The 13089-nt window shown below is 40.0% G+C and overlaps 1 protein-coding gene across 2 annotated transcripts in view; it reads right to left on the reverse strand.

The window, feature by feature from the left end:
- GART (phosphoribosylglycinamide formyltransferase, phosphoribosylglycinamide synthetase, phosphoribosylaminoimidazole synthetase) overlaps positions 1 to 13089 on the reverse strand; it is a 37101-nt gene that overhangs the window by 13539 nt on the left and 10473 nt on the right. For both annotated transcript variants that reach the window (XM_054468739.2, XM_054468742.2), the window contains exons 6-14: positions 12290 to 12358; positions 11546 to 11671; positions 9660 to 9747; positions 9342 to 9427; positions 8990 to 9158; positions 5513 to 5744; positions 2634 to 2728; positions 1360 to 1469; positions 818 to 1016 (exon numbers count right to left, since the gene is read on the reverse strand). In XM_054468739.2, coding sequence (XP_054324714.1) covers positions 818 to 1016; positions 1360 to 1469; positions 2634 to 2728; positions 5513 to 5744; positions 8990 to 9158; positions 9342 to 9427; positions 9660 to 9747; positions 11546 to 11671; positions 12290 to 12358 — 1174 coding nt within the window. The remainder of the gene's footprint in view (positions 1 to 817; positions 1017 to 1359; positions 1470 to 2633; positions 2729 to 5512; positions 5745 to 8989; positions 9159 to 9341; positions 9428 to 9659; positions 9748 to 11545; positions 11672 to 12289; positions 12359 to 13089) is intronic.

Here is a 13089-nt window from a genome sequence, read left to right on the forward strand (position 1 = left end):
CAAAAAAAAAAAAAAAAAAAAAAAAAAAAAAAAAAAAAAAAAACAGAGGCAGTGTCTTTGGGAGGCTGCGATGGGCAGATAGCTTGAGCCCAGCAATTCAAGACCAGCCTGGGCAACATGGCAAAACCCCATCTCTACAAAAAGTACAAAAATTAGCTGGGTTGGTGACACATGCCTGTAGTTCCCAACTACTTGGGAGGCTGAAGCAGGAGGATCCCTTGAACCCAGGAGGTCAAGGCTGCAGTGAGCTGTGATTGAACCACTGCACTCCAACCTGGGTGACAGAGACCGACCACTTTTTTTTAAATAAAAAAAAAGAGGTTGTTTTGTTCCTTGGTCAACCTACAGATTCATTTTGCTCAAACATTTCATGTATAAAGATACTTCTATAAAACTTGGGCGTATATTATTATTTATGTCACTCTATGGGAAAATTTGGCTTTAGCTAAGATCGGGAATGCCAGGAACCCATCTGCCTGTACCGTGGGGTCAATAAGGAGGAAATAACTCCTAAACCTGTTTGTTGAGGAGGTTACTGAGACTGATGCGGATGTTAAAAGGTGGCCAAAAATTGGAAAGAAAGATAAGGCCTGTCTGACAGTTTAGGAGTATGGGTCTAGTGGACAAACCCTTGAGGAGGGCTTTGAAGGTAGCAGGCTCTAAATTTAATTCAGGTAGTTTTACCTATATTTCATTTGCTGCATCTGGTGATATACAGTCTCTCTTGCTAGCTACATTGGCACTGATCACATTTTTACGTAGGGCTAAAACACAAAAAGAAGAATGACATGTTATTGATTAAAATGGCTGATCATACCAAGGAGAGCACATCCAGCTTTTCCACAAGCTTTAGCAATTCCAGCAACAACAGCTTCCGTTACACTGAGGTCAAGTTTTCCACAGGAAAAGTAATCAAGGAAGAAGAGGGGCTCTGCTCCTTGTGCCAGAATATCATTAACACACATTGCTACCAAATCTTGACCAATGGTATCATGTTTATTGCACAGCTGGGCAATCTATGTAAGAATAATATAAACATCCACATTAGGGAATAAGTTCAAAATTGTATCTTATCCATTTGGCTAGCTGCTCTTAACACCTAAAAACAAAAGAACACGAAATTCTGACAAGCTACTTGGTCTAAAAGTATCCCCTTTTATCCTCTAAAGTACCCTTCCATCCAAATATAATCTAAATAATAATTTGTTATTAGAAATGTTCAGATATTTTAGCCATTTTACATGGTTATTTGTTATGGTCCTTTTTTGCTCATATATGTCAAGAGAAGAAAAATATATATTTGATATAAATTTCGTCATCTTTCCTAAAAGGCCTTTATTCACAAAGGTGTCTGATTACCTTTAGTTTAGTTCCAACGCCATCCGTTCCAGAGGCCAGAAGGGGATCTTTGAAACCAGCTGCTTTTAAATCAAAAAGACCAGCAAAACCTCCAAGATCAACTTTACAGCCTGTTGGAGAGGAAATTAATTACTTGCTACATTTTAATAGATTAAACATGTAATTATTTAAATGTCTACTAGTTTAAAAAAATCAGTATATTTAGCGGCCTGTGAGATGTACTTCTGGAAGAAATAGATGATTGGAACAGCTGTTCTCAGAGATGACATAATCAAATCAACTGGGAGAATGTAATCATTTAATAGATTAACATGTAACATGTTAATAGGTTAAACATGTATATACATGCCACTTCTTCATAAGAATGGTTGAAACAAGAGATGCCCTTCCTGAGTATGAGAGATTGCACCATGTGCTCAAAGAATTAAGAAAGTAATTAAGGCCGGGCACGGTGGCTCACTCCTGTAATCCCAGCACTTTGGGAGGCCGAGGCGGGCAGATCACAAGGTCAGGAGATCGAGACCATCCTGGCGAACACGGTGAAACCCCGTCTCTACTAAAAATACAAAAAAATTAGCTGGGCATGGTGGTGGGCACCTGTAGTCCCAGCTACTCGGGAGGCTGAGGCAGGAGAATGGCATGAACGCAGGAGGTGGAGTTTGCAGCGAGCCGAGATGGCACCATTGCACTCCAGCCTGGGTGACAGAGCGAGACTTTGTCTCAAAAAAAAATAGAAAGTAATTAAATAGTAAAGGACCAGCCAGACACGGTGGCTCACGCCTATAATCCCAGCACTTTGGGAGGCTGAGGTGGGCAGATCGCCTGAGGTCAGGAGTTCAAGACCAGCTTGGCCAACATGGTGAAATCATGTCTCTACAAAAATACAAAAATTAGCCAGGCATGATGGTGGGTGCCTATAATCCCAGCTACTTGGGAGACTGAGGCAGGAGAATCGCTTGAAACCAGGAGGCAGAAGTTGCAGTGAGCCGAGATGGTGCCATTGCGCTCCAGCCTGGGTAAGACTCTGTCTCAAAAAAAAAAAAGTAAAGGAGCATAAATATCCTTTTGAGTTTAACATGATAGATGAGAAATACTTTCTTTAATATTAAAGAAAAGAAAGCAGAAGACTGGGTTTGGCTTAAGCAGGGCAAAACTTACAGTAACCAAGCTGTAAGTTTGGTTACTTTGGAAAAAATTCCTGTTAAATATAAAACCCAAATCCATTCACAATGTATATCAAAGTTAATGAATTAGCAAAGTATAGGATCACTGACCTGATCTGGAAGTGGCTTTTGCTAAAGGCTGAATTTTCTTGACCAGCATATTTCCAGCTGCGATGTCTACTCCAGATTCCTTGTAAGTCAAACCCCTAAAGAATTAAAAACAAGTCATCACCTAAACGCCAGGGAAAATTATTTTAATCTTAAAATATTATTTAAAGCAGAAGATATCCCAAGTGATTTTCACATACCCTAAAGTGCTTAAATTTTTTTAAAATCAGTGCCTGGGCCCCATCTATACAGATTCTGATTTAACTGGTCTAGGGCAGGCTCTGGGAATTGAAATGAGTTTGAACAATCTCCCCAGTTGACTTGATTACATCATCCCTGAGAACCACTATTCTAACTTAATCACCTATTTCTTCCAGAAGTACTTCTCACAGGCTGCTAAATATACTGATTTTTTAAAACGATTTTTTATTAAGGTAGAATATACACAACATAAAATTCAGCATCTTAACCATTTTTAAGTGAACAGTTCAATAGTATTGAATACAATTATAATGCTGTGCACCCAGCACTATCATCCATCTCCATAATTCTTTATCTTGTAAAACTGAACGTCTGTCCCAGTTAAATAACTCCCCATTCTCCACTACCCCAGACCCTGGCAACCATCTGTTTAAAAGTAGATATACTGATATTGTGCTATAACTTTTCTAATTTTGTTAAGAGGAATGCCTAATCAAGTCAAAAAAGTGAAAATTAGATTTGTAAAAACTGTACACAAGTATCCCTAAATAATTAAACTGAGTTCTTAATTGCAATAATATATAACTGTATCTGTTTCCTAATAGCTGAGGACAGTAAACACTATGACAAAAGCAAAACCAGGTAAAGATACTCAGTGCATCATTTCCTTCTGTATAGGACCCACAAGTCGGAGCACTACATTTAGAGATCAAATTTGTGAATGACACTGCAGATTTTGTAGTCTTGACTTGCAAAAATGAGAACTCTGGCCTACTGGGATGCAGTGATACATGAAGAAATATGTGTTTTTTTTTTTTTTGAGACGGAGTCTCGTTCTGTCGCCCAGGCTGGAGTGCAGTGGCGTGATCTCGGCTCACTGCAAGCTCCGCCTCCCGGGTTCACGCCATTCTCCTGTCTCAGCCTCCCGAATAGCTGGACTACAGGTGCCTGCCACCGCGCTCGGCTAATTTTTTTGTATTTTTAGTAGAGATGGGGGTTGAGTGTTAGCCAGGATGGTCTTGATCTCCTGACCTCGTGATCTGCCCGCCTCGGTCTCCCCAAGTGCTGGGATTACAGGCTTGAGCCACCGCGCCCGGCCGAAATATGTGTTTTTATAGAGGTGTCTTTAAAAAAAGCATACAAAAACAAAAAACAAAAAACAAAAAAACAAGCTGCCAGAATACAGTTGAGTGCATTGGCAGTTAACTCAAAGCCAGCAGCCCAGGGTCACTCTCAGATAGAAAACAAAGACTGATTTTAAAAATCTTTTTCTCCAGTAGCAACTAACACTGTGGCATTTCAATTTTTTCATCTTTATAACTTAAATAATTCAGACTAGAATTGAGATTGCAGTCCCTTGAAATAGGTCATTTCAATGGAATCTAGTCATTTTTAAATGAAAAATAAATTTTTAGCATGGTATTTTAATGTTCTTGATTCTCGGAAAATCTGTGTTTAAACTTTAAAAAAATCTGCCTCTTGGTAACAGTATAGCTTGAATTACATTGGTAAAAAAGTTTTGTCTTAAAATTTATTCATTATTTGTAAATGAACTTCATGAACAACAGTAAATGTGACATATTTTTAAGAAATCAGGCCAGGCACGGTGGCTCACGCCTGCAATCCCAGTACTTGGGGAGGCTGAGGCAGGCAGATCACCTGAGGTCAGGAGTTCGAGACCAGCCCGGCCAACATGGTGAAACCCCATCTCTACCAAAAACACAAAAATTAGCTGGGCACGGTGGCAGGAACCTGTAATCCCAGCTACTCAGGAGGCTGAGGAAGGGGAATCACTTGAACCCGGGAGGTAGAGGTTGCAGTGAGCCGAGATCATGCCACTGCACTCCAGCCTGGGTGACAAGAGCAAAACTCTGTCTCAAAAAAAAAAAAAAAAAGAAATCAAAACATCCACATTTCCAACTAAGACTTTATTGATTTTACAAGTCAACAGTTTGTACGTACCAACAATGAATCAGTAAGAGGTCAAAAAATACATTTTAGTAATAGATACAAACGCAGTGATAAAATGAGACTGTCAAAATTTACAGTATAATCAAATCAAATTACAAAGTTAGATGACCAATATTCTCACCTTCAGTTCTTTGATAAAACCATGAACTATGTTTCAAATACAACACTATGTGATAACGCAAGGAATAAAAATCAGTATCAGGCCAAGTGCAGTGGCTCATGCCTATAATCCCAGCATTTTGGGAGGCCAAAGCAGGAGGATCACTTGAGCCCAGGAGTTTCAGACAAGCCTTGGCAACATGGTGAAACCCGATCTCTACAAAAAATACAAAAAAATTAGCCAGGTGTGGTGGTCTGTGCCTGTAGTCCCAGCTACTTGGGAGGCTGAGGCATGAGAACTTGGGCGAGAGAGGAAGACCCTGTTCAAAAAATTTAAAAAATAAAATAAAAAAATAGAAAACAAATAAAAATCAGTACCACTGTGATTTTGCTAAACTTTCCAAACTTAAGCTATCATGAAGTTTTTTCCATTTAATTTGAATATTGCTATAACCAGTTTTGATTCAAACAAAATACGAACCAAGATTGTATCAGTCCCACAGAGAGAAAAGAATACTGAAGGACTTATTATAGGGTTAATGAAATGTTCTACATAGCCATTTAGGCCAGTTTCTGAAATGGCACTACAGCTAACTTGCTTAGAGTTTTACCTGGGCTGCTGGAGGAAAGCTATGGCACGAAAGCCGATGTCTTTCCTATAAATTGCTCCCTCAAACTTTATAGCAGCTAGTCCTTTCTTGGCTTCCTCGAGGGCTGATACGAGATTTTCCCGGATGGCTGTGACTGCAAGAACTCTACCCCCATGAGTTACTACTTTGCCATTTTTTAGGGCAGTGCCTGCGTGGAACACCTCCAGTCCTAGAGCTTGAGCCTCAGGAAACCCTAGAAGAGAACATATTTGACATATGATTTGAAATAGCAACAGTATTTCACACTGTGAAGTGATTTACAATTTCCACAAGTTTCTTTTTTTCTTTTTCTTTTTTAAACTTGGCTAGGTGCGGTGGCTCATGCCTATAATCCCAGCACTTTGGGAGGCTGAGGCAAGAAGGACTGCTTAAGTCCATGAGTTCGAGACCAGCCTGGGCAACAGAGCAAGACCTCGCCTCTACATACATAAATAAATAAATAATAATAGCTAAGTGTGGCGGCACACACCAGCTGAGGTGGGAGGATCACTTGAATTTGGGAGTTTGAGGCTGCAGTGAGGTGTGATCGCACCACTGCTCCAAACCCAGCAACAGAGACCCTGTCTCAAAATAAATAAACACATAAAAATTAAAAATTAAAGATCTTTATCTCACTTAAAAGAACCTTCCCTATCAGACAGGTCTTCTTTTATTTTTTGAGACGGAGTCTTGCTCCATTGCCAAGCTGGAGTGCAGTGGCGCGACCTCCGCTCACTGCAACCTCTGCCTCCTGGGTTCAAGCAATTCTCCTGCCTCAGCCTCATGAGCAGCTGGGACTACAGGCACACGCCACCACGCCCAGCTAGTTTTTGTATTTTTAATAGAGACGGGGTTTGAAAATGTTGGCCAGGATGGTTTCAATTTCTTGACCTCCTGATCTGCCCGCCTTGGCCTCCCAAAATGCTGGGATTATAGGCATGAGCCACTGCACCCGGCCCTGACAGGTTTTAATGCAATATAATAGTAAATAGACTTTTCTCCTAAGAACTGTCTGCTATTTTAGGATGACAACCTAAATTCTTGTGTTGTCGTAAATCTCATTATAAAAGCAATTGTTTAATGAGGAAAGAAACAAAAATCCTGCATCTGATCACATTAATCTTTTCCTTAAGAGTAAGGGAACTTCCTTTTCTTTCTTTTTTTTTTTTTTTTTGAGACAGAGTCTTGCTCTGTCACCCAGGCTGGTGTGCAGTGGTGCAATCTTGGCTCACTGCAAGCTCTGCCTCCCAGGTTCACCCCATTCTCCTGCCTCAGCCTCCTGAGTAGCTGGGACTACAGGTGCCCACCACCACGCCCGGCTAATTTTTTGTATTTTTAGTAGAGACAGGGTTTCACCGTGTTAGCCAGGATGGTCTTGATCTCCTGACCTCGTGATCTGCCTGCCTCGGCCTCCCAAAGTGCTGGGATTACAGGCGTGAGCCACTGTGTCCAGCCGGGAATTTCCTTTTCTTTTTGGGACGGTCTTGCTCTGTCACCCAGGCTGGAGTGTGCAGTTGTGCGACCTCGGCTCACTGCAACCTCCACCTCCCGGTTCAAGCCATCCTGCCACCTCAGCCTCCTGAGTAGCTAGGATTATAGGCATGCACCACCACATTTGGCCAATTGTTTTTGTATTTTTAGTAGAGACGGGGTTTCACCATGTTGGCCAGGCTGGTCTCGAACTCCTGACCTCAAGTGATCCGCCTGCCTCGGCCTCCCAAACTGCTAGGAATACAGGAGTGAGCCACCGTGCCTGGCCTGTAAAGGAACTTCTTTTCATCACAGTTATTCAATTAAAGCTGCTTTTTTTCTTTTTTGATTTTTTTTTTAACCAGACTATGAGACTTAAGTTTCTTTCTTTTCAGTATAACCAATATGATCAGTACAATGCAAAACATAAGTAATCTTTTCACTATTATAACACTTGTACGATTTTAAGACAAACTTGGCTTAAATTAAGTTTTGGGGTCAGCCCCAAATTCCTACCACTCCACTGTATTTTGAATTATTTTTAAACTCTCAGATACAGCTTTATACTTAAAACATTCTTAGACTATATATTCTAAATTCTAAAGTGACCAAAGGGGACAGTTTATATAAAGATAACACTTCTTCTTAATTTTTAGAAAACCATTCTTTCATCTCCTGGTGGTCTTCTTTTTCCATCTCTATTTCTTTTGTCAGCGTCCTATTTGGTAGTTTGTTAATATACATCTTCCCTGAGTGTTTTTACAACACAAAGCCAATTAGTGATTTTGAATGGCTAGTCTGCCTGCCAGTACTGGTAAAACTCAATATTGCTCTGGCAGAAATATTACACACTTGTTACTTCAATCTTAGGGAAATTTCACCAATGCAAGGGATCTTGGTTCTGGCCCATTTCTTTCTTTGTCCATATTCAAAAGGAATCAATTCCTAACTGCCTGCCTAGCTGCCATGCGTGGGATTCATAAGGCAATGGACTTGGTGTCTGGGCAAGACAGTTTATGGGGTTGTTGAATTAAATACACTACTGGAGGCTGGGCACGGTGGCTCACACCTGTAATCCCAACACTTTGGGAGGACGAGGTAGGCGGATCACTTGAGGTCAGGAGTTCGAGACCAGCCGGGCCAACATGGTGAAACCCTGTCTCTACTAAAAATACAGAAATTAGCTGGGCCTGGTAGCACACACCTGTAATCCAGTTACTTGGGAGGCTGAGTCAGAAGAATCGCTTGATCCCAGGCGGAGGTTACAGTGAGCCGAGATCATACCACTGCACTCCAGCCTGGGTGACAGAGCTAGAGTCCATTGTAAAAAAAAGGAACCCCCCCCCCCCCCCGCCCCGCAAATACACTACTGGAGCACGGAGAGTGGCCAAACTATAGCCTGCTAGGGGTCACAGAGGTCTGCCTTTGGACTTATGGCACTGGAACTTAGATTTAACATCATTTAACGAGATGTTTCACCTACTTTATATAAAGAGAGAGAAAAAAAAGAGAAGGATAAACTTTGAAACTGTTTGAATTTTGCCATCCAAGTGACTATGGGGTACACTGTAAACTGGGGGTCAAACCACACAAGACTGTATGCATTTGTGATAATTCAGAGTCCTCACCTCTAAAATATATCTTATTGATATACTTTGTACTAATGTTCCTCTGACTCTCAGAGAATCTCATTATTACCCTGGCTCTAGGCAGGTGGAAGTGGAAGGCTGCACTGGGTGACACTCAGGAGATGTGGTTCTGCCACTTATGTCTTCCTTGCACAGGAAGGGAAATCAACGGTTCTCTGAATACAGTAATTGCGGATTATTTGAACACACATAACCAATAAGCAACATGGTTAAGACCCTCTGAAAGGTTTCTGATGGCTTCACACTCTTATCAAGAGCAAGCCTTAGTGTGAGAGGGAGGTCTGCTGTGGTGCTGGCACTTGTCACATTGTACTCCAACCTCTTGCTCCCTGACACTCACCTGTTATCTCTACACCCTTGGTGTAGTCTCCAGGATAACCTTTACTTGCCATGACAACAGTTAGGGCGGTGTGGTTTTCTAGCCAAACAGGCAGAGATGTGCAGAGCAGTCCATCTAAGGTGGACTGAATCACTTCATAAAGATCACTTTTAAGAAGTGGGAGGATTACCTGGAAAAACATAATCCACATGGCAAGTAGGATAAATTTTAGTTTTCCTTAAACATTTTATTCACTGGGGTACTAGCAGAACTTGCATGAATTTTTCAAAGGAAATTACTTCCAGGCTGATAAATTCCAAGATTAAAATAACACATATCTTCTACTAAGTAATACTTTGATATTTTTACCCACTTGGCACTCTGGATCACCAAAACGGCAATTAAACTCTAGAACTTTTGGGCCATCCTTGGTCAGCATTATTCCAGCATACAGAATACCTTCATTAAAAAAGAAAAAAAAGAGAGAAAGAAAATCTATAATGAAGACACTGTATTACAAATATAAAATCTACTACATAAACTTCTAATAATCAAAGTTTTGGAAAAATCATAAACATTTAAAAAATGGTCCATTAAAAAGTGGTAAAAAAAAGGGGAATGGAAAATAAGTTTTATCAAAAGTAGAAAGTTACTCTATAGGTGGCTTCCATAGTAATGTGGGTGGGCCTACCTGTATATGGAGTACCCTCTTGCTGCATGCCATCCACTGTCCTCTGAAGAACAGTATCTTTAATTTTTAGTAATAGATCATTAGAAACCTGGAGAACGTGCAGAAACACTTAAATGTAACAGGTAACTTAAAAAGTCTAAGTAGTATTACATGGGACAACAGAAGGGGATGATGAGGATAACTCATTTTTTTACTACCTGAAACAGGCTGAGCACTTTGAACACGAAAGATTTAAACTTTCTCAATCCTCACAATGACTCTATCAAGTAGGTATTTTAGCTTTATGATTTTCAAAAAATACACCCTTAAAAGAACTAGCCAAAAATAACTTCCTGAAACGTAATAGAAATAAGTTCTCTCCTACCCTAAGGCTTCTTTGTACCTTTACCAGTATACGCTGCATATTTCATAAGCCTATATACATAAGATTCTGGGTTTATGAATTTAATTGTAAAAATTAGACCCAGATATAGTTCTTAGAATACACTATTACCAAATGGTAGTTTTAATACAAGTGTTGGGATTACAGGTGTGAACCACCGTGCCTGGCCTACACTTATGAAGTCTTTAAAAAAAATGAAGTTTATTTTTAATCTTTTTTTTTTTTTGAGGTGAAGTTTCACTCTTGTTGTCCAGGCTGGAGTGCAATGGCGCAATCTTGGCTCACCACAACCTCTGCCTCCCGGGTTCAAGTGATTCTCCTGCCTTAGCCTCCCAAGTAGCTGGGACTACAGGCATGTGCCACCGCGCCCAGCTAATTTTTGTATTTTCAGTAGAGATGGGGTTTCTCCATGTTGGCCAGCCTGGTCTCAAACTCCTGACCTCAGGTGATCCGCCTGCCTCGGCCTCCCAAAGTGCTGGGATTACAGGCATGAGCCACTGTGCCCGGCCTATTTTTAATCTTTTAAGCAAGAAAAATATGTAAAGGGGCACTACCTTAGCACAAACAATTATGACTATCATCAAAGAAAAGAATAGGTGAGTTTTTGGATTGCTAACCTACTTATATGCCAACAGCACAAATTCCTAAAAAAAACTGTGCAGAAGGCCAGGCATGGTGGCTCACGCCTGTAATCCCAGCACTTTGGGAGGCCGAGGCGGGCAGATCACGGGTCAAGAGATCCAGACCATACTGGCCAACATGGTGAAACCCCATCTCTACTAAAAATACAAAGATTAGCCTGGCGTGGTAGCGTGTGCCTGTAGTCCCAGCTACTCGCGAGGCTGAGGCAGGAGAATCGCTTGAACTCGGGAGGTGGAGGGTGTAGTGAGCCAAGATCGCGCCACTGCACTCCAGCCTGGTGACACAGCGAGACTCCGTCTCAAAAAACAACAACAAAAACAAAAACTGCAGAAATTGTTTGGAAACGTGTTGTCTGTTATGAAGTAGAAAGATCAGAACAAATTCTGATCTGACTTGGTCCTCAATTCATATCACACACACACAAGAAATTCTGATCTGACTTGGTTCTCAATTCATATCACACGCACACAAGAAATTCTGATCTGACTTGGTTCTCAATTCGTATCACACACACACACAGATACACATAGACAACACTTTTGTGCTGAACCACGGATATCCAAAGATGAATCCAAGACCACAACAGGCTCCCATGTGTTAAAAATTGGGTGTAGAGAGGAGGGAATAGGAGGATCTATTCAACCCATACTATACTTTAGATTGGCTTATTTTAGTTCTTCAAAAAAGGCTTTTAGGAAAAGTTAGTTTTAGAGACCAGAAAAGATACTCTTCATTTAATTGCTGATTAGTAACATAATTCATAGCAACAAACAAACAGAAAACAAAACAAAATAGAAAGTATCATCTAAGAGTTCTCTGAGAAAACCAACTACAAGACTTCAGCAGAGTCTTCGGGAAGTACCTGAGGGGCCGGACAATAGGCTCCCATTCCCCCTGTGTTAGGGCCACCATCTCCCTCCAGTAATCGCTTATGGTCCTGTGCTGGGGGCATGGGGGCCACAGTCTTGCCATCAGTGAAACACAGACACTATAAGGAAAACAAAATAGTCCATTTATGTTAACTGTCAAAAAGTAAAAAAAAAAAATTTCGTGAGGCAAACTATATGTCCCTTAATTCTTCTTTGAGGAAAAGTTTTTTTTTTTTTTTTTTTTTTTTGCAGAGACATGAACCGAAACGTCAATAACATAAGTTACATACATCAAGAATCATAACGTACTCAACTTCTGAAGGATTTGTAATTTTTGAGGCAAGTTAGAAAAAACCAAGCTACTTTCAAAGTAAAAGATTTCAACCTTTCCCCCACTTTAAGCTTCCAGGCATTAAAACTTGGTTTAAGGTGACTTTATTTATTATGCAATAAACTGTATATGAAAGAAAAAGCATGAATGCTTGAATTAATCCAGAACCTCAATAGTGTGTGATGTAAGTCCAAGTGCCCCCACTCATACACTAGGCATGACTAACAGAGGATCAATTATTTTTTCATTTGCACCCCCAACAATAAAAGTATACAAATTCCTTTGTAACTGCTGGGTTTATGTTTTTAGATGAAGCAACCAGAGTATATCAATTCTTTTCTGGGGTACACAGGTCAGATGACAGCTTCTTATACACTACAAAAGCCAAAAAGATGAATATACACACCGACACCTCTTCTCCGTCAAGAAGTTCTTCAATGACAATTGTTTCTCCAGCTGCCCCAAAGGCTTTCTCCTGATGGTAAGATTTTTTTTTTTTTTTTTTTTTAAAAAGAGGTTTGGTTAGTTTTTGATACTTAGTTGACTTTTAGCATTATCCAGCATTTGTATTACGAACCAGTGAGTACTGTAATTTTTCTTTCCCTTTCAGAAAGACTCAAAGGGAACATATAAATGTTTCCTATTTTTAATGTGGCAATAGTGTAGCTAACACTGGTACAGACGGAATAAACACATCTCTAATATTCTCCTGAAGATTTAGTGATCCAGTTTCAAATAAGGTGTGGGAAAAACAGATGTTTTCGTTATCACCACTTAATCCTTACTTCCGATTATAATTATACATGTTTGGCTGTAATAACTATACTAAAGCATGCTTGTGAAAGTAGATTTCTACAAGGACAGAAAACCCACAACAACAAAGATCGATCACGAAAGACAAGGCATATTCATTCATTAATTTACTTCTCTTAGACCTGGGACACGTGGGACAAATACTTTTGTCCTCATGGATGGCGTGATAATTCATTTATATGTTCTAGAGTCTGAGGATTTTCTTTCAGTGGCAGACAACAAAGGATGTTACAATTTACTTCAAAATAATACAATCATGGTTTAATTTACAGTGTAAATCCATAATAACTATTTTATAGAGATGGATTATAATACATGGGATTATAAAAAATAACTTACCCATGTTTGAAAATAGATTTTCCTTATTGTGAGGAACATTTTTTAAACTTAAAA

Source organism: Pongo pygmaeus, chromosome 22, assembly GCF_028885625.2.
Source record: "Pongo pygmaeus isolate AG05252 chromosome 22, NHGRI_mPonPyg2-v2.0_pri, whole genome shotgun sequence".
NCBI lineage: Eukaryota > Metazoa > Chordata > Mammalia > Primates > Hominidae > Pongo > Pongo pygmaeus.